This window comes from Cnephaeus nilssonii (genome assembly GCF_951640355.1).
Source record: "Cnephaeus nilssonii genome assembly, chromosome: 9".
In the NCBI taxonomy this organism is placed as follows: Eukaryota; Metazoa; Chordata; class Mammalia; order Chiroptera; family Vespertilionidae; genus Cnephaeus; species Cnephaeus nilssonii.
Genome location: NC_137080.1, coordinates 692,474 through 713,061, shown reverse-complemented (window position 1 = coordinate 713,061; position 20,588 = coordinate 692,474). Strand labels below are relative to the sequence as shown.

General features: G+C 67.2%; 1 protein-coding gene across 2 annotated transcripts; it reads right to left on the bottom strand.

Annotated features, from left to right (window-relative positions):
- Positions 1–1,209: 1,209 nt before the first annotated feature.
- DACT2 (dishevelled binding antagonist of beta catenin 2) lies at positions 1,210–8,308 on the bottom strand (the record flags this gene model as incomplete). 2 transcript variants are annotated; one of them, XM_079781670.1, is made up of 4 exons in its annotated part: positions 1,210–3,414; positions 3,776–4,024; positions 4,506–4,638; positions 8,075–8,308. In XM_079781670.1, 4 exons carry the CDS (start codon positions 8,306–8,308, stop codon positions 1,829–1,831), a joined length of 2,202 nt encoding a protein of 733 aa, XP_079637796.1. In that variant the 3' UTR covers positions 1,210–1,828. The 2 variants fall into 2 exon arrangements, with proteins under 2 accessions (XP_079637796.1, XP_079637795.1); XM_079781669.1 differs by lacking the exon at positions 8,075–8,308 and having other exon boundaries at positions 4,506–5,327.
- Positions 8,309–20,588: the final 12,280 nt, after the last annotated feature.

Sequence of the window (20,588 nt, the reverse complement as noted above, 5' to 3'; positions counted from 1 at the left end):
CCTCGCAAGGGAGCCGTCCGAGGTCCTGGGAGCAGCGGCCGCCTGCCTTTTGGACTGATGGGCCACCGGTTGGCGACCACTGCTCAGGAGGACGCAGGACTCCCATCCCCCCTCTTCACAGCATAAGGATCAGAGGTTCCAGCAGTCCCCCTCTCAGGCCTCGGGGGGCTGAGCGGCTGCCCTATGTCCTGCGTCCTGGTCTCTGCTCGCACGAGGACCAACACCCCTCTTCCCTGTGGCTCCGGAGGTGGGGCAGGAGCGAGCTGAGGGACCCACACCACCCGCCATCCGGACGTCTCCACCCGGTGAATCAGCACCGAGGGCGCGGCCGAAGCAAAGAGGATCCAGGCCAGCAGTGAGGTCTGAGCTTTGCTGACATCGGGCCCAGCCTGTCCCCGAGGGAGGGACAGTGAGTCAGGAGGACGGAGCGCGGTGAGCCGGCCCGCCCCACAGCCTCTCCACCCGCGGGCTCAGCGTGAGCGGTACCCGGAGACGGACACAGGGAGGGCGCCGCGGCATCGCATCGGGGAGGGAAGAGCGGGGCCATGAAACTCCTCGAAGACCAGTGTGCCGGGCACAGCACGCAGAGCAGCCGCTGACGTGAGGGGAAGCTGTGCCTCCCCAGCGGGCGGGAGGCGGGGATAAAACGGCTCATAGTTAACGGGGAGAAAACCCGCAAAGGCACAGCCACCAGCAGACGGGAGGCGAGGGGGGAAACGAGTCCCCGGAGCTCAGGAGGTGCAGGTGCCCCGAGCAGGCCTGACCACGGCCCAGGACGGTGCCGGGCCTCGCGGGCATCGGGAGAGCAGAGAGCCGGGGCGCGGGGAGCGGCTGCGGGGTGGCAGGTGTGAAGAGAGACGCCCCAAGGGCCGGAGCCCGGGTGTTAGAGGAGAGGCCCCCTCCGGACAAGCCGTGGGAGCACAGACCTGCCGCACAGTCCTGCCGCCCTCAGCAGGAAGGACGGCGTGAAGGGGACCCGGGGACCCCCGTCATGGCGAGACCCGAGGGCCCCTCCAGGGATGAGCAGGTTATTGGGGAGCACCGAGGAGCCGAGGGCTTTTCCTGGATCCGGGTCACCTGCCAACAGGACCCTACAGGGCTCCCCGCACCCGCCCGGAGGAGCAGGGACTTCCGGGCCAATCAAACCCAAGCAGAACCCGAGGGTCCTGAGCAGACGGCGAGAGCCCTCCTCGTGGCGACTCAGAGACGAAAAGCAAACACCAGGTTTATTCCCGTGAGGTGGACGCGGGGTTCCCGTCCCGCCGCTTTCTGCGGGAGTCCGGCCGCCGAGCCCGAGGATGAGGCTTTGCAGGGACGGGAGCAGGACTGAGGTGGCCACCCCGGTGGCGGCAGACGCCTGGGCGCCTGGCGAGAGTCTGTGTCTGCAGGCGGCTCGGTGTTCCCCGTGGACGTCTGACGGGCGGGGAGGCCCGGCACCTGCTCCTCCCTCCGCTCCTGGGATGACGGCGACTTTTCCAAGCGGAATTTCAGACCACAAATCGGCAACAACACGGGAGAACCCACAGCCGCATAGTAAACAGGCGAACAGCTAGACTTTGTCCTCGGCCTGGGAGGCCCTCTGAGCCCGCCACACCCTCCCCCGCCCCCGCTCCTCAGGGGGATGGCTTCTGGAACACAGGTCCAGTGCCTGGCCTCACCCAGGGTCATGACCTTCAGCGCGGCGGGCCTCACACCAGGGTCATGACCTTCAGCGCAGCGGGCCTCACACCAGGGTCATGACCTTCAGCGCAGCGGGCCTCACACCAGGGTCATGACCTTCAGCGCAGCGGGCCTCACACCAGGGTCATGACCTTCAGCGCAGCGGGCCTCACACCAGGGTCATGACCTTCAGCGCAGTGGGCTGGAACCGGCAGATCTTCTTCTTCAGGGCCCTGGAGGCCTTGATGCGGCAGAGCCTGGGCCCCGGGGGCAGGGGTGGCCGGGAGCCAGGGGTGCGCGGGGGCCGTGGGGGGCTCATCCCAGGCCAGGCAGGCCGGCTCCCCACGTCCTGGACGCCGCCCTCCGTGCCGCTGGGCTCCCCGTCCCCGAAGCGGCCGGCCGTGTGGGCGCCGGGCCTGCCTCCGCTGGTCCCGGTGGTGGTGGAGCGGAGCAGGGTGGCACACTCGGCCGAGTGCTCGGAGCCGGACTCGCTCCTGGCCTGCGGGTCCCTGTGGGGCGGCCTGAGCCTGGCCCGGGAGCGCGCCGGCCGCGGGCCTCCCCCTCTCCGCGTGGCCGGCCCCAGACCAGGGCCCTGGGCACCAGGCAGGCGGGCGCCGGCTGAGATCTCCACGGACGACCACCACCTGCGCTGCCTCTTCCGGGCCGCCCTGCCGGCCGCCGCAGGGGCTCCCTCCGGGGGGAGCACGGCCTGGGCGGGCGCCCCGTGGCCTTCCCGGCGGGCCACCAGCGGGGGGACGAGGAGGGACACTGGGAAGAGGCTGCACTCGGAGCAGGACCGGCCGGGAGCCTCCCCGGCCTGGGGGGGCCTTCTCCTAAGTCCAGCGCCCCATGTGGGGGGCAGCTGGGGGGCCAGGAGGGCGCCCCAGGGTGGCGGCTGCCTCCCTGACCTCGGCGCCTTGTTGCTGGCCCCCCTCCCGACCTTCACAGCCTTCGTGGTGGGGGGGCCAGGGTTCTGGCCCGTTTGCAGCCCCGTTGGGGCAGCGCTGCTGGTGACAGAGTGGGGGTGCACCCAGGGCCCCGGGCCCGTCCTGGGGGGCAGCCTGGCTGTGCCCTCCCGGCTGGTAGGAGCGGCCTGCTGAGCTCGGGGTGCACCCCCCAGCTGAGGGGGGCCCGGAATGGTCCCCACACGGACGCAGATATGGGGGGGTCTCTGTCCCCCCTCTGGAAGGCTGCTGGGGGGCGGGGGGCTCCCAAGGGGCACAGGTCCCCGCTGCTCGAGGCCATTCCCACCTGTGTCCCCCCTCAGAGCCTCCCCTCCCACGCCTGCTCTTCTTGGGGAGCAGGTCAGCCCCTCTGGGCGACGCTCAGTCTCGGCTCTCCGGGCTGGGGGTCCCTGCTCACCCACATGGCCTCTTGGGGTGCCCCCCAGGCCCCGCAGTCCAAGCAGCTTGTCGATATAGGCTCGGGCCGCGCCAGGCTCGGGGACCGGCCCCGGCCGGGGGGGGCGTGGCGCTGAGCGGCCGGGAAGGGACCGGCTTGAGGGCTGCGGGGGGCTGTCCCCCTGAGGGGTCTCGGTGGGCAGAGCAAAGAGGGGGCTCTGCAGAGCCACCGCGTGCAGGGGGCTGGGGTACAGGTACACCTCCCTGCCCCCCGTGGACACCAGGTCACGCTGGTACTTGGGGTCCAGCATGCGGGGCCAGGGGCCTAGCCTGCGGCGGAGAAGCAACGTGGACATGGCGTCGACGCCGGCCGTCGGGGGCCCCGCCTCAGCCAGGAGGACTCGCTCGAGGTCACCTGGGAACGGGAAGGAGGAGGGACCCAGAAGTCAGGGAGAGCTGGCACGCCTGCTCCACGGCACAGCCCACCTCCGGCGCAGGTCTCCCTCCGCGGGAACCGGAGGGCTGCAGGGACACGGTGGGCGTCCGTCCGCGGAGGCCTCTTGAGCACACGGATCCCGGTGCCGGCCCCTCCCCTCCCCTCCCCTCCGGGTGACAGATGCTGTTTATGGCAGCAGCCCTGCTCTAGCGGGCGCAGCGGGCGTGTGATCCTATCTCCACCCCAAGCCCACGCCGTCCACAGGGAATGCGAGACAGGCCCCCGCTGTGCTCCCACCCCACTCCTGGGTGGGCCCCCCACCCTCCCTGGCTCTCCTCACCTGTGGACACTGGCCTGGGCCGTGGGGTGCCCGCACCGTCCTCAGTGGCCTGACGTCCCCGCACGGGCAGGGGCGCCCCGCACACGGTGGTGTCATCGGCCGACCAGGGCCGGCAGTCCCCAGCGCCGGTCCTGGCCTTGGGGGCGCTGGGCGGCAGAGTGCCCAGGGAGGAGGACAGGCGGTCACTGCACACGGATGTGCAGGAGGCAGACAGGGAGCAGGAGCCGCCGTCGCTCATCTCGTAGAAGCCTGGGCGGGGCCGACAGGGGTCAGTCCAGGGCGTGGGGATGGATGTGTACGGGTATGTGTGTGTATATATGTGTGGTGTGTGCATGGGCGTGTGAATGTGTGTATATGGGTATGTGCACATGTGTGTGGTGGTGTGTATAGAGATGTGTGAATATGTGCATATAACTGCACGTGCACACATACACATGCGTAAGACGCATATACATACACATACATGTGTAGACATGCAAAACTCACATATGTGCACACATGTGCATGTATGCCTGTACACATATATGTAGTTATAGGTATTTGGTGCATGTACTTATGTGTGCATGTATGCACATGTATGCATGCACACGTTTATACATGTTTCTGCATGCATGTGTGCCTGCTTCTGTGTGATGTGTGTGCATGCATGTATGCAAGTGTGCCAGCTTCTGTGTGTGGTGTGTATGTGTACATATGTACACACACGTGCCCATGTCTGTGTGGCGTGTACCTGAGCTGGGCCGACTGTCGCCGTCGGGGCCCTCGGGGCACGTCCTGCGCACGTCGAGCTGCAGCTCGCTGATCTGCCGGTCCAGTTGGTCCAAGTGGGTTTTCAGGCCGAGGTCCTGGCGTCTCAGCCGGTGCTGGCACAGGAAAGAGCAGACACGGGACACCAGGCACTTCCATCGTGGACACAGGCTAAGCCCTGAGGTCCCCGCGCCATGCGCATCCTCACGCCTGCAAGCAACCCGCCCGCTCACAGGAGAGGAGGCCACTGACCCTCCCGCCCCGCGGTTTCCTCCTGACCGTAGCCCTCTTATCAGCAACGGCAACTGGACACTTAAAATACACACACGTTTCAGAGCGGAGGGGAGGGAGGGACAGAAACACCAACGACGAGGGTCACTCATCGGCTGCCTCCTCACGCCCCACACTGGGGTAGAGCCTGTACACGGGCATGTGCCCTGACCGGAAATCGAACCCGGGACTCCTCAGTCCACAGGATGATGCTCTCCCCACTGAGCCACACCATCCAGGCCAACTGGATACTTTTCCTACAGACACAGTGACACCGCCTGAGGGAGATCAGGAGCCGGCAGCACAGAAACCCCCGTGGCGGGCACCGCACGCGGAGTCCCACCTGCTGTTTAGTTCTCTGCGTATGTTATACACACAGCACATTATGTGATATACATACAGTGCATACATGTGTATATTATACAATACACGGTACACGTGTGTATAGTATACCACACACAACACACACGTGTGTATATTATACACTATACACATAGCACATGTACATATTGTATACTAGTATGTAACACATAGGTGTTTATATAATACACGTGGGCATGCCATATAATACACATGTGTACATTTTATAGAACATATAATACATGCCTATGGTTAGTGCTCATAATACACCCATACATGTTCACACGTAAATGTGTATATTATACAACACACGTACACATGTGTGTATGATATCCATGACACGTGCATATATTATATGCATATGACACATACATGTGAGTGCTTATCATGCATGTACACACGTGCCAGTAAGTGCAGGCGAACCACTTGCCCCAAATGTTTAATAAACGCTGATTTCTTCTTTCAGCGATAAAACCTCACTGTTTTCAAGGTCTGCTGCATACATTTCTTGTTTTGATTAACAATTAATTTTAAGGAAAATAATTAACGAGTGTAATTATGTGGTTCGTCCTGTTTAAGGAAATCATTAATTGCGTTTCGATTGTACCTAGGAGACGAGGAAGTCCCGAGGCCAATTACGGGCCCAGGAAATGGCTCAGTGACCTCACTGCCGTGGGAACGCCGTGGCGCCGCGGCGGCCACGCAGGGGCAGGCGCAGCCAGCGTGGACTCTCAGGGATCCGTGGGCGCCGTCTGACAGCCCCGGGGTCAGGCCCCCCGGACGGCTTCCCAGGAGGTGGGGTGCCGGCACGAATGCAGATTCCCGGACCCTGCCACCCGCGGGCCGGGTCCCCGGCCACGCCTGCACGCTAACCGACTGCCCGGGCCCACGAAGACGCGTCAGGTCCACGCACCACAAACGGCCTGAAAACGCCGCCGGGGCCACCACTGGGCACCCTGGGCTCACCCCCCTCTGCAGGCCACTCACGGGGAGGGAGCAGCTGCCGGGGCTCGGTCCGTGCCCGCCGGCGGCCGCCAGGTGCCCTGCGGGTGGGCAGCCTCGCCCTCTCCCTGTCACTCTCACTGTCCCTCAATCAGCAGCCAAGGCCGGGGCCCAGGTGAGCCTCCTGGACGGCAGGCAGGAGCCGCCAGGGTCCTCACGTGACCTGGAGCTCAGGCCTCCCCCGAGGGGTCAGGGGTCAGTCCCAGGGCCACGCGGGCGTGGTGTCTACCCGGCCCCTGCACGCAGCGGGTCCCGCGCGGTGCCTGTGCAGCTGCCGGGACACGGGGCAAGTCAGGACCAGCAGAGTCAGCCCTGGGAAATTCCTGTTAACATCGCAGGCTGGGCTGCCTCCCCGCCCGCCCCAGGCAGCGCCTCCTGCTGGGCGGGGGGCGTCCTGCCTCAGCCTCCTCTGCGGCTGGAAAACCTCCTGAAACGGAAGCAGGTGGCAGAACGGAACCCCAGCGCGTGACTGCTTGGGTCAGAGGTCACGGCCTCACCCACAGGGAGCGGTAAGTACTGAACTCTCCTCTCTGCTCACAGCGGGCCGCTCACTGCCCAGGGCGCACTCCCGTGGCTGCAGACGCAGGAACTGGGTGAGTGTGGCTGTGACGGCAGCCGGCGGCTCACTCTCACCGGGGAGCCCTGCAGGGTAAGGCGCTGCGGTCGGTGGGTCCGGTTGGCCCATAACCCTCCTCCTGCCTTCACACCTGCTGGGGCCCCGGCCGGGTGGGCGTGGGCAGGGCGTGCGTGTGTGTGTGCGTGTGTGTGCGTGGGCACACGCTGGGCGTTACTGGTGGGGTGGCGGCCGGGACGCGAGTCTGGCTGTACTCTGCACCCCAGAGCGAGGACACTCCCGTTCGTCCCCGTGCTGCGCTGAGCTGTCACACACCCAGGCTTCCCTTCAGATCACGTAATCCGTCCGAGAACAAAGTTCCGAGACAGAGTCTGCGTGTTCCTTCTGGTCCCACATTAAAAAATTTAAACAAAAGAACCTGTTTGATCCTCTCTTCCAAAGGCTGCTGGTAATTAAAGGCTGGTGCGCACCAGCCGATTTGTTACTGGAAGTTAATCATCAACCTGTGCTCCCCTCCCTGCCTCCCCCCCCCCCCCAGCACAGCTCAGGGCAGCCCTGGGCACCCCCCGGGGGGCCGCTGTGTGCGCCCGAGCTCATGGGTAAGGTAGGATGGTCCGGGCGCAAACACAGCCTAACCAAGCACGCGCCTCGGCGGGCAGGGGGGCCGGGGCTGGGGGGGGGGCCCTCTCCTGACCAGCCCCCTCCCGCCCTTTGGCAGCAGCTGGACCCACAGGGAAGGCTGCAGAGGGAGGGGTACGCAGTGAGGGGGGACCCCAGGGTCCTGGGCCCGGGGGCGGGGCTTCATGGCTACTTGGTAAGGACAGCGACTCTGACTTCTGATGAGAACCTCCCAGAGCCTGTGTTTCCTTTAGAAACACTCACTGCAAACGCGGAGCTGTCCCCCAGCACGACGTGAAACCCACAGCCCGGCCACGGCAGAGGGGCCTGGCTGGGGGTCACCGGGACCCCCCCCCCCCCACACACACACACCGCCCGGACTCGGAGGACACGCCTCTCTCTGCGGGTTGGGCTCTCCCCACCCGGTTGTTACAGTAACACGACCCCACGCGACCCCGGCACATTCCCGGGGACCCTGGGGGGGGGTGCGCTTTGCACGCAGGCACTTCCGGCCCAGAACCTGCAGCAGGAGAAGCGGGTACCGGACCGACCCCAGAACCGCTCTCGGACCCGATCCCACCGTTCTCCTCAGGACAGCGTGACACTCGAGCCCACGGGATGCGCCCGTGTCCGCGGGGAGCAGAGCGGCGCGCGGTCCCCGCTGCTTCCAGGACCCGGGGGGGGGGCCTGCGCCCCCGTTCCCCCCCGCCGCCCTCCCCGCTCCTTACCAGCTGCTCCTGCAGCGCCGCCAGCGCCGCCTCCAGCCGCTCGTGGGCGCGGGGCCCGCGGGGGGCGGCGGGCGCGGGCGGGGGCCGCAGGGCCAGGGCGCCCCGCACGGCCGCCTGCTGCCTGGCGCGCAGCCCCTGCAGCTCCTGCAGCCCCGCGAGCGCCGCGAGCAGCCGGGCGCCCACCCGGCGGCGGTCCCAGCCCGCGGGCCCAGGCGGGTCCCCGGGCGCCCACATCCCGCGCTTCCGCCGCCGGAGCCTCCGGAGCCGCCCCGGCCTCCCCGGCCTCCCCGGCCTCCGCCCCGCCCGCCCGCAGTCGCCCAGGTGGCGGACCTATCCGCGGCCGGAGGGCGCCCGGCACCGCCCCGTCAGAGCCGCCCGGCCGCGGTGGCTGAGCCTGGAGCCGCGGGACCCTCCCCGGGGCGGCGGGGAAGGAGGAGCCCGCGAGGGGGGCAGGGAGGGGCGCGGAGCAAACCCGGTGGAAGCTCCGACTTTTAAAAAGTCCCTGTTCGAGCCGCTCCCAGGAAAACCTCACCGGCCTGGGCGTGTCTGTCCTCTGGAGCCCCGCTTGTCTCTTTACAGACAGCAGCTTCGCCCTGGCCGGGGTGGCTCCGTGGATAGAGCGTCGGCCTGCAGACTGGAGGGTCCCGGGTTCGATTCCGGTCAAGGGCACATGTTCGGGTGGCGGGCTTGATCCCCAGTAGGGGGTGTGCAGGAGGCAGCCGATCCATGATTCTCTCTCATCATTGATGTTTCTATCTCTATCCCCTCTCCCTTCCTCCCAGAAATCAATAAAAAATATATTAAAAACAATAGCAGCTTCATGGAGCTGTAATTGGCAGAGCAGGAGCCCTTTATTCAGGGGCACAATCCAGCGGTTCGCGCTGTGTGCACACGGGTGTGTTACGGTTACCGGCAACTTCCATCGCGAGACCACGCGCAGCAGGGGAGCGAGTGCCCGGGCAGCAGGCAGAGCCCTCAGCCGGACCCAGTGGCACGGGGTGGGAGCCCCAGGCCCAGAGCTCAGGGTTCATGGGCCCTGCGCCCCGGACTTCACCCAGTCCCTTCAGCCCCGCCCTCCCGCTCAGCCACCTGTGCACCTGCCGGGCGCCTGGCGACCTGGTGGCTGACGACGTCCTGAGATGGGATCAGAGGCTGATGACCGAGTCGGGTGCCCGGAGGCCCCACAGGCGTGCAGGGTGCGCCGCTACCCCGCCTCTCCCTGTGCTGACGCGCTGGGTTAGGGTCCCGGTGGCGGTCGCCCCCGCTCCCTGGCCGCACCCCCATTGCTGAGCGGTCCGTGTGGGACCTTGCATGAGCACAGCTCCTGTGATGGTGCTCTGTGCCTGGCCCCTGCCCGGAGCGGGTTTCCGAGGTGCCCGCGTGCCCGCGTCCGGTCCCTCTCGGTGGGCCAGTGACATTCCCTCCTGGGGATGGAGCACGTCACTCCTCCCTCCCTGTCGGACCCGGGTGTCGGCTTTCTGGCTGTGAGGAGTGACGCCGCGTGCACATCCGTGTTGTCGGGGGGACGGGCGTTGTCATCTCTCTTGGGTCTCCACCTGCGAGCGGAGCTGCTGGGCCACGTGACTCTGTGTAACCGTGTGAACTGCCAGCTGCTCTCGAAAGTGGCCGCTCACGGACCGCCCCTGGCGCCGCCCTCCCCACGGCCGCCCGCAGTTGTCCTGTGGGTTCTGCCACCCCGGGGTGTGGGCGGCGTGGCGCTGTGATGTGATAGGCCTTCCCCAGTGGCTGACGGTGTGGCTGATGTGCTTCGGGAGGAGATGAGGGCCCGTTAGGACAGGCGTGCGCGGCGGCCCTGAGGGCGCAGGGAGAGGACGGCTGTCTCCTCACCGGCTGCCCAGGTCACTCGCCCCGGGACCAGCCCGGCCCCCACTAAGCAGCCGGTCGTTCGTCTGCTCTGAGCCCTGCGTAGTCCCCGCCGCTCAGGGAGGCCCCGTGTGCTCAGGTGGGCTGGGAGGCTCTCCGCCCTTCCTCCCGCCTCCGTCCGACCCTGCCCCTCCTCCGTCCGACCCCTCTCGCTGCTCCCCACCTGACTCCTCCTGGCCCTTTGGCGGCGGCACCCGAGTGCTGGGGTCCCCGCCCCCCCCCCCCACCCCCGTGCGGTCGCCTTGCAGTCTCCCAAGTGCCCGGGACCTTTGCACGCGCCGGCCCTGCAGCTGGGAGGCGGGTGGGCTTCTGCTCGGGGCTCCCCGTCTCACCTTCCCCACCAGGTCCGTTCTGACTGCAGTGTCCCGGGCCTCCCTCTACCTTTTTTTTCTTTTTTTAAAAAAATATATCTTTATTGATTTCAGAGAGAAAGTGGCATGGAGAGACAGATAGAAACATCAATGATGAGAGAGAATCACTGATCAGCTGCCTCCTGCACGCCCCCTACTGGGGATCGAGCCCACAACCTGGGCATGTGCCCTGACCGGGAATCGAACCCGGGACCCTTCAGTCCGCAGGCCGATGCTCTATCCACTGAGCCAAACCGGATCCACCATGGGCCCCAGATGTACTGTTTGCCGTCTGCCGGCACCCGCATGGTTTGCTCCTTATGGTGGTTGTGGCTCCTGGCGGGTCCCCCCCCTCCCCCCCGGGCTGTAGGCTTGGTGAGAGGGGAGACATGGATGGAGGGCTGCAGGCTCCCAGCAGCTGCCGAGAGACCGGCTCACGGTTCTTCACCAGGATGTCGGGCGGAGGGTCCTGGGCTGGCGGTTCAGCCGCTTTTCCCTCATGGTCGTGACTGAACCGCGCGCCCGGCTCCGGGGGAGCTCACCCCGTGTGGAGGGCGACGGCGCTCTCCTCGCAGTTTGACGCCGCACATCTGCGCGGGGACGTGCCTGACACCACGTCAGCGTGGGCACCTGCGGCCGGTTCAGCTCACACCCGGCAGCCCGGCAGCCCGGCCCGCTCCCCTTGCCGGCGAGTCTGCCCCCTCAGGCCCTCCCTGCGGGCGCCGGCCCACAGCTGCCCCGGGTGCCCGGCTCGGGGGCTGGTTCTGGGTCCCTTCACCGGCTTTGAGTGGAGGAGACGGCCACGCCTTCACGGGCGGCGGTGAGTCCCGGCCGGTGGCCCCCCAGGAAGACGGGGCGGGAACCCCTGCATGTGCTGACGACTCACAGTCCTCTCCTCCCCGGAGGCCCTGCCTGACTGACAGCTGCAGGCGCAGAGCTGGACAGACTTCCCGGGAGAAACGTGTTTCCAACGTCGGTGAGTGCGGGTCCGCGAGGCGCAGGGTCTGCAGTGCCCTGCGCTCAGGAGGGGTCCTGCAAGGAGGCCCCAGCACCGGGGCTCCCCCCCCCCCCCACCACGTGCAGGACACAGGCCCTCTGCCCGGGACCAGGACCAGGCAGCACCCGGCACCGTGGAGCTGGGTCCGTGGTGGAGCTGGGTCCGTGGTGGATCTGGGCCCGTGGTGGAGCTGGACCCGTGGTGGAGCTGGGCCCGTGGTGGAGCTGGGCCCGTGGTGGAGCTGGGCCCGTGGTGGATCTGGGTCCGTGGTGGAGCTGGGTCCGTGGTGGAGCTGGGCCCGTGGTGGAGCTGGGTCCGTGGTGGAGCTGGGTCCGTGGTGGAGCTGGGCCCGTGGTGGATCTGGGCCCGTGGTGGAGCTGGGTCCGTGGTGGATCTGGGTCCGTGGTGGAGCTGGGTCCGTGGTGGATCTGGGTCCGTGGTGGAGCTGGGTCCGTGGTGGAGCTGGGCCCGTGGTGGAGCTGGGTCCGTGGTGGAGCTGGGCCCGTGGTGGAGCTGGGTCCGTGGTGGCGCTGGGTCCGTGGTGGAGCTGGGCCTGTGGTGGATCTGGGCGCGTGGTGGAGCTGGGCCCGTGGTGGATCTGGGCCCGTGGTGGAGCTGGGTCCGTGGTGGAGCTGGGTCCGTGGTGGAGCTGGGCCCGTGGTGGAGCTGGGTCCGTGGTGGAGCTGGGCCCGTGGTGGAGCTGGGTCCGTGGTGGAGCTGGGCCCGTGGTGGAGCTGGGCCCGTGGTGGAGCTGGGCCCGTGGTGGATCTGGGTCCGTGGTGGAGCTGGGTCCGTGGTGGAGCTGGGCCCGTGGTGGATCTGGGTCCGTGGTGGATCTGGGTCCGTGGTGGAGCTGGGCCCGTGGTGGATCTGGGTCCGTGGTGGAGCTGGGTCCGTGGTGGAGCTGGGCCCGTGGTGGATCTGGGTCCGTGGTGGAGCTGGGTCCGTGGTGGAGCTGGGTCCGTGGTGGAGCTGGGTCTGTGGTGGAGCTGGGTCCGTGGTGGAGCTGGGGCCCATGTGCGTGGCTTCCTCTCCCCACCACACCCTATCGTTGGTTAAACACACCCCAGGGCACCGGCTGTGGGAAAGCAGGGCCAGGAATGAGCTCAGGGTGGGACAGGCGGCCAGGAGCCGGGAGGACGCGATGGGGATCACATCCTCACTGGGCGCTGACCCGCATTGCACAGAGGTGCCGTCACTCAGCGCCTGCCACTCCGCACTCCGCCCGCTGCCTCCACGCCCTGTGCCGTGCCAGTGCCCGGCTGCCCTCCAGACTGACACCTTGGGCTTAAGCGGAGCCACACCCAGGAACCGCCCCTCACACCTCCTGTCCTCACCCAGCCCTGCCCCGCGGGCTGCTCCCATCTGCCCTCCCAGGCTGGGCAGAGGCTGAGCAGAGGCTGGGCAGAGGTGCAGGGAGGAGCCAGCGACCCCCTCAGGTCCACTCACCCCCTCCTGGCCCGGCCCCCACCTCTGGCCCCGAGTCAGGAGAGTGGGAGGCAAGGGATTATGGGAAAACTTTGGGGAGAAAAACCTCAAGGTGAGAAAATTGTCTTTTCCTGACAGCACGCACCACAGCCTCCTCCTGGGAGTCCCCGACCCCTCAGCTGAAGCCGCGAGCGTGTCCTCTGTCCACTGCGGGGGGTACAGGCACCTGCACACACGTCAGTGGAATGCGTGTCCATCTGACCGACGTTTCTGAAATTATTTCCTCCCACGCTCACCCCATCCCAGCCCCCGACCCGCCTCATCGCCCCTACGCCTCTCGGGTCACCAGGTGAGAGCGGCCTGGCCCAGACCAGACTCCAGAGACGGCCTTGCCTGGGTTCGCCCGGTGGAGGCAGCAACCTGGTGGGCATGTGGGGTACAGGGGAGCCTCGGGGAGCCTGCCAGGTGGGGTGGAGGGTGGCGGGGAACCCCGCCTGTGGCATCCCGGCTCCCCTCCTCCCATCCCGGCTCCCCTCCTCCCACCTGGGCTCCCCTCCTCCCATCCCGGCTCCCCTCCTCCCACCCGGGCTCCCCTCCTCCCATCCCGGCTCCTCTCCTCCCATCCCGGCTTCCCTCCTCCCATCCCGGCTCCCCTCCTCCCACCCGGGCTCCCCTCCTCCCATCCCGGCTCCCCTCCTCCCGCCTGGGTTCCAGGGGCCCACGTTCCCGAAGCTGCAATCGCAGCGTGAGCCTGTGTCCCGTCCCCATGGCAGGGGCCCCGATTCCAGTGTCTGGGTGGTGTTCTGAGCGAGGGACAGGCCCCCAAACAGGGTCACTCTGACAATCAGCCCCGTGGGAACTGCAGACGCTGGGTGTCCTTCACAGACGCGGGTCAGGTGCCGTCAGAGCCGGGGTCAGGCTCAGGCCTGTGGGGATGAGCACTTTTTGGTGTGAGCAGAGCGCCCCCTGGTGTGCATGTGGGGAACCACAGCAGGTGTGAGGAGGGATGCCGATCTGACTTCCTTATGCAGATGAGCGTCCACACTGGCCCTGCCGCAGATCAGATCGCGGCTTCAGGAGCCCAGGAGGGCCCTCAGGCGGCCACGGCTCAGTTCCAGCCAAGGGCACGTGCCGGGGCGCGGGCTTGATCCTCAGTGTGCGGCGTGCAGGAGGCAGCCGGTCCATGACTCTCTCTCATCATGGATGTTTCTCTCTCTCCCTCCCTCTCTGACATCAATAACAAAAATATATATTTTTAAAAAGTCAATGAAGATAAGCTCATTTCGAGTCGATCCCCGCCCTCCTCCCGGGGCTCCCGAGAGGCCTCCTCCCGTCCCTGGTCCGGCCCCTCCTCCCCTCCTTCCCGTAGTCCCTGTCCTTCCTGCCCGTCGGGACTCAGGACCAGGGTTCAAATTCAGCTTTGACAATTACCCCCCCCACCCCCCAATTTGGAGAAGTTACTTAAACTCTCCAAGCTCTAGTTCCCCACCTCCATCGGGCGTTTGCCCGGCTCGTGTCTATAACCGAGTCACTGTTTACGACAATTAGAGGGACGAGGCCAAGTCGTGGTGAACAAGCAGGCACTGGGGTGCCGCGATGCTCACTGGGAACCCCGAGCGCCCCTCATCGCTCAGCTGCGTGTGTGTGTGTAACGAGAGAGGAGACAAGTGGACGATGAGGAGCGTCCTTCAGTCACTCCCCGGAGAATCGCCGGCACCTGCTCCGGCTTAGACGCCGCATCAGGGAAGACGAGGCCGACCGACCCCCACGTAACTCGCTGAAGAAGTGGCGGGACTCAGAGGTGCCATGAGGAGCGTGGCCATCGGGGGTCTGCTCGCGCGGCCAAGGGCCAGGAAGGGCTGCGGGCTCTGCGGGTGAAGTTGGTCCCGACCACGACGGTGGGGCCGGGGTGGGTGGGAGCGTGGGGCGGGCAGCGTCCAGGAGGGAGTGTCTCCGGAGCCCTCCTCAAATGAAAGGAATCACTCGGCCCAAAGCGCGCGGGGGAGGTGGACACAGGAGACCTCAATGCGGAGGCCGACGAGGTGCAGACCAGCGGGAGGGGCCGGGTGCGTGGAGCCCCACGCGCAGGTGTGGCAGCGAGCGCACAGGTGCAGACGCTCAGCACGCCTGCTGGGTCGGGCGGCCTGACCTCAGCGGGCTGGTCTAGGTGGTGGCTCGGCTGTGGGGAGCCGGGACCATGCCTGCACGAGCCTCTCCTCCCCTGGCTCCCCACCACTCGGAGCCCGTCCTCCTGCCACAACCGGGGTTCCCTGCGTCTGTTCTCTGTCCAAGCTCTTTCCCTCGGGGATCGTGCTCTTTTTAAAAATATATGTTTTTATTGATGTCAGAGAGGAAGGGAGCGGGAGAGAGAAACATCAAGGATGAGAGAGAATCATTGATCGGTGCCTCCTGCACGCCCCACACTGGGGATCGAGCCACAGCCCGAGCCTGTGCCCTGACCGGGAATCGCACCGGGACCTCCTGGCTCAGAGGTGGATGCTCACCCCCTGAGCCCCACCGGCCGGGCTGGGTGATTTATTCTTAATGAGCCGAGCTCCTCTCTCGAAGGATCCGTCTGCGTCCCCCAAACGAGGCTCCGAACGACGTGGCCTGGGCTCAGCTACACTCAACTGCGTGCGACAGGACGAGGTCGCGTGGGGCCTGGCTTTCCGGGACGCGAGGCCACAGGGACAGTCCGATTGGAGGAAGCCAAGGCCGCGTGGAGGAGGGACCTTTCCCAGGTCAGTCGGGCAGCCCCTGCCGAGGCGAGGCCGCCTGGGGACCCACCAGAGACGCAGACCATTGCCGTCTCCCTTGTGTTTTTTTTTTTTGGGGGGGGGGGTAGGGTCTGCACCCTCTGTGTCCCGTGGACTGCTGGGTCAGAACCAGACTCAGGGAGGGAGACACGGCGAGGCCGCCTGATCCCGAAACTCTGCCCTCAGCACCGTTTCATGTACTTTGATTCCCACGGAGCCAAGCGGGTGTGAAATACCCAAAATCATGTTCTGGCTACACGCTCTGTGTGAGCCCGGCCCTGCCCCTCAAAATCTTGCCTCGGTCTGTCTCGGTCCCGTGAAACCATTTCCTGTGGCCCCACTACGTGCTGCTCTCGATGGCGCAGGGTGTCTGGGGGGCGCAGCCCTTGTGGTCCTGGGAGGAGCCCCCTGCCCACAGCGTGCCCGTCGGGTCAGGGTGGGGACGTGCCCACACGCACGGGGATGTGAGCTGGTTTCATTTCCCCACGATGGGGCGTGACAACCGGCGTGTGCTCTGGGTTGTGTAGCTGCACCAGGAAGATGGTGTCGGATCTGACTGTGCACAACGGTGTGCCCCCACGGTGGCTGTATTTTCAGCGCAATGGGAAGATGGACGTAATGTGAGTTGTATCCCTCTATAACTCCTCTGTTAGATGCAATCATTGTAATTTATTGATATAAAACAGGGTTTTGTTGTTTCAAAGAAGTGGCCCCCGGAGGTTCGCGCTGCAGGTTCGTGAAGGGACACCCAGCGGCTGGGAACTGGGCTCGCCTCACGGGAGCCTGCCGGGAGCCCCCGGGAACCGGCTCTGAGCTGCCTGGTCTGGAAATCTCCCTCTAGGGCTAATGGGAGGCTGAGGCGCAGGCCTCATGGTGCAGTTCCGCCTCCTGCCACCAGGGGCAGCCTCGGCCCACGCCGGACCAGGTCCCGAAGGCTGAGGACGGAGAATCCAGGCCCCGCATGTCCAGGGCGCTGGGCCGTGGTCCGGGAGCAGAGGGTTCCGCGGCCGTTGGAGGGCTGCACCGCGGGTGGGGGTGGGGGTGTGGGGGAGCTGGGCTCTGTCCCTCCCAGGCGCAGGCGGCTGCTCAGACCTGGCTTGGGGACCAGCACTGGGGGAGGCCCCGGAGGACCCGCCACCAGATGGTGCTGTTGCCCAGGGCTTGTCCTGGCGCCAGGTGTCTGAGGTCCCTGGGACTGGGACCCTGACCCCGGGGGGTGGGGGTGGACCGAGCCCAGGCCCCAGTGCGCTGACCAGCACTCGCCCTCTGCGCGCTGACCAGCCGTGCAGCCCTGTCCATGTGTCTCGGTGGCCCGGGGCGTTGGGAGAAGTGGGTAAGGGTCAGGCCTCCGTGTTCGGCCATGGACAGGTGGCCTGGCGGGGAGAGGGGCCAGGTCCCCGGAGCAGCAGGGACAGGAGCTGGAGAAGATGGGGCGCAGGCCCCGAGCCAGGGGTCAGAGGTCATCACGGTGCCATGGGGCACACGTGAACACGCACACGCACAATGCACACATACGTGCACCTGCGGGGAGCAGACCCTGGCCGGGTTCAGGGCAGTGAGGCCTGGCCCTGGGCACCCCACAGGGAGGCCTCTGCCTGGCAGGGGGCCGAGTGGAGGTGCAGGTGGGGTGCCTGAGGTCTCGGCTCCTTGGCGTGGATCCTGGGTCCCCCCCCCCCCCCCCCAGACCCGATCCCGTTTCTCTCAGAGCCTCTCTGCACGCCCACAGCCCCCAGCACCTGGAGGCAACAAAGCCCCATTCAGCCGCTCCCTTTATGGCCCAGCCGTGGGGTTTCTGCCACTTTGATGTGAGCGTTTGCACCTTCGGGGCAACAACGGCCGGGCCTGGGGTCCCGGCTCCCAGCGCCTCCGCCTTTATTGCTCCCAGGTGCCCCAGCCGGCCGTTGTCGATAAGGGGTTTAATGCCTCCCGGCCGGGCAGGTGCCGCTGATAGGAGGAGAAAGGGCGATTGTAGGGGATGCCGCTCGCCTGCCCTCCTGAAGCAGCACCTGCGTGGACGTGTTCCAGGGGCTCGTTCCCACCGGGCGTCTGTTTACAGAAAGACCCGCCTCCGCGTCCCTGTCCGTCAGAACAGCCCCGACAGGTAACACATCCGTGTAACCGAGGCACCTGCTCTCTCCAGGACACACCTTCCTGGTGGCTGGGCTCACGCGTGCCCGGGCGGGGGCTCCCTGGAGGGGCCGGAGGGGCCGTGGCACCTGTCCCTCGGCACTGACCCGGCAGAGCAGACGCCTGCTCTGGCCCCCGTGTCCCCGGCGTCTCCCGTGGCTCCTCCCTGATGCCCGTGTGGCCTTGACCCCTGACGGCCTCGGGCGGTCCTGCCTCTGAGGGGCACAGCAGGCGCTGGTGGTCACGTTGTCCTCCTCGCCTTGATCTACCTTCGGGCGCAGCTGGTTCTTTCAAAGACAGGCGCACCGGCAACTCGTGTGACCGCGAACCCGAGACGGTTCACGGTGAAACGGTCAGGCCGCTCCCCCAGGCAGTCTCTGAGGTCAGGAGCGGGTGTGGCGGGCCTGCCAGGTGGATGCAGGTGCCCCGCGGGGAGGGGACGGGGCGCCGACACCACGCGGCGATGCCACCTCGGTGCCCGGGAAGCCGGGGGTAGCCCAGCCGGGGAGACGCTGGGATCCGGAAGGTCCCCGTCCCCTGGGCCCGTGTGTCCGCTGTGTCCCCACAGTCCTGAGTGGCGGGCACGTGGTGTGGGCAGCAGGAAGCGACGAGTGTTAGGGTCCCGGCTCCCAGGGGTCCACACCCTCTCGTGCCCCAGCTGCCGACCACACAGTGTGTCCACAGACGCCCTCCTGACCTCTGACCCAGAAGCCACGCTGCCTCAGCAGGAGTGACAACCAGAGGGAGTGGTCAGGGCTGAACCCAGGCCCCAGCCACTGGCCCCTCGCAAACCTCGCGGGCCAGAGCCCAGGCCACTGGGTTCCAGAGGAACACCCCCCCACACACCATGTCCAGCCCCCCCCCCACGCCTGGCCCTCCCCCTGCATCTGCGTCCGGCCCTCCCCCGTGTCCGCTCCCCCCCACCCCCGTGTCTGGCCCTCCTGCCTCCCATGTCCTGTGGCCTCTGGGGCGAGCTCAGGCGGCACAGCTGGACAGACACGTGGTGACAGGGTGTGGCCACGCTGAGCCAAGCCGAGCACATGGGGTGCATCTCCCTTTCCCTCGCGGAGGGTGGGGCGCAGAGGGCGCCGCCGAGGGCCCCTCCCGGGTGGGCTGGGCCGTGAGGCTCCTGCAGTCCTCGTGCCCATGAAGATGGCGGGAGGTGGCCTCCAGGGATGCCCGAGGGCGGGGGGGGTAGATGTGCCCCCATCCTGGGACCCTCAGCCGGGCGCGGGTGTGAGAGGTGGGAGGGCAGGTGTCCCGAGCCCTGGGGCTGAGGGAGGGAGACCGCCTGCGGTTCTGCTCTGGTTCCGGCCCGACCCATTCGCAGCGCCACGGGGAGGGGCTCGGTGTTTGCGGCCTGGGCCCTGCCGCAGGGAAAGCCAGCGCTCTCCCGAGTCTCCCGCGTCTCCCGTCCTCAGAGACGAGAGCTTCGCGGGGAAATGGGTTAAAGCCGCCCTCCCAGCACCAGGCCACCTCGGGCCAAGCAGGGCGGCTGCTGACAGACACGCGGAGGGCGGCCGGCTGCCAGGCCAGGTGCGCAGGCCGGGCTGCCAGGCCAGGTGCGCAGGCAGCGCCCAGCCGCCTGCCAGGTCCCCTCCCAGGAAGCCAGCGGGACAAACAGCCCCGGGCCTTCACCGGGAAACGGTCCCCATCGGAGCGAAGCCCTCGCTCCCCCGGGTGCGGGCCCCGTGTTTGCACACCTGTGGGAGCGGGCGGGCACGAGGCCCCCGCGGCCCGGAATCGGGCTCAGCTTATAAAGACCCGGACTGGCTGAGCGGCCGGCTGTGTGCCAGCACGGGGGCTTGTCTGCGGGAGAGCCCCGCCCCGCTCCCCGCTCCCCGGTCCCCGGTCTCCGGCCCGCCCGAAGGGTGCTGGGCGGAATGGCAGACCCGGGGGCAGAGCAAGTTCCACCACGGCCCCCGTCCTGTCTGAGGGGTGAGGCCGCGGAAAACGGGTCTGGTTCCGACCCGGGACTTTGAAGGGGAATCTCTCCGACTCCCGGAACCCCACGTCGTCCCTGTGCACACACCCCGTTACGCCACACCCAGAGAGCGGGGTGCAGGGTGCCCGTGGAGACCTCTGCTGCGGTCACCTCCACCATCTGACGCGGGCGCTGTGCCTTCCAGCTCCGCAGAGCGGGGGTCGCGGCCTGTTCTGCTTTTCCCGCACGTGCGTGTCAGACCGCAGGCGGGACCGGCTCTCCCGCTGACCCGCTGCGCAGGGAGGGGCGGGTGCGAGCGCCCAGGCCTTGGCGCTGGTCCCGTGTGTCCAGGGCCCTGGAGCCCCAGCACGTCCAGGGGCGGGGCCGGCGTGAACTTAAACGCCGTTTTCAATGTTCCTCTTCCAGCCGGAGCCAGGGCCTCAGGGACAGGAGCTCCTGAGCGGCTCCTCTCACTCACCCGCGCCCAGCGCTGTCCCCACCCTCAGGGCCCTGCTCCGCTGGGCGGGCGTTGCTCTGCCCTCCAGGCGAGTGTCAGCGCTCTCTGCCCGTCCTGGGGGCCCTGGGCAGCAGGCAGCGGTGGTGAGGGGCTGAGGGCATAGCGGCAGCGGGGTGCTGGGAGGGGGCGGCCTGGCTGTGAGCTCATGGCAGGGCGGGTGCTGCTCCTGCCTGGGCCCCACAGAGGTGCTCGGAGCGTGGTCCCCTCCCCCTCGGGCTCCTCCCGGCCTGAGGTCCCCCGGCAACTCCTGGGGCCGCCCCCGCCCCGCTCCCGGGACAGCCCTCTCCCTGTTCACTTGTTTGTTTCTGGGAGATTTCTTTGAAGAAAGGAATCCGAGGCTGAAAATGGCCCTGGAGACACACACGTGAGGTCCCCAGGGCGGCCGTGTGCTCCACCGTGCGCCCAGCCCCCGGCCAAGCCGCCCCGCGCTCCCTCCAACACTCCTCCTGGGAGGACGGCTGGTCACCGGGCCTGAGGCCTGGCCCGGGCAGCAGGCTGGCCTCACCCTCCGGTTGCGGAGGGCAGCGTGGC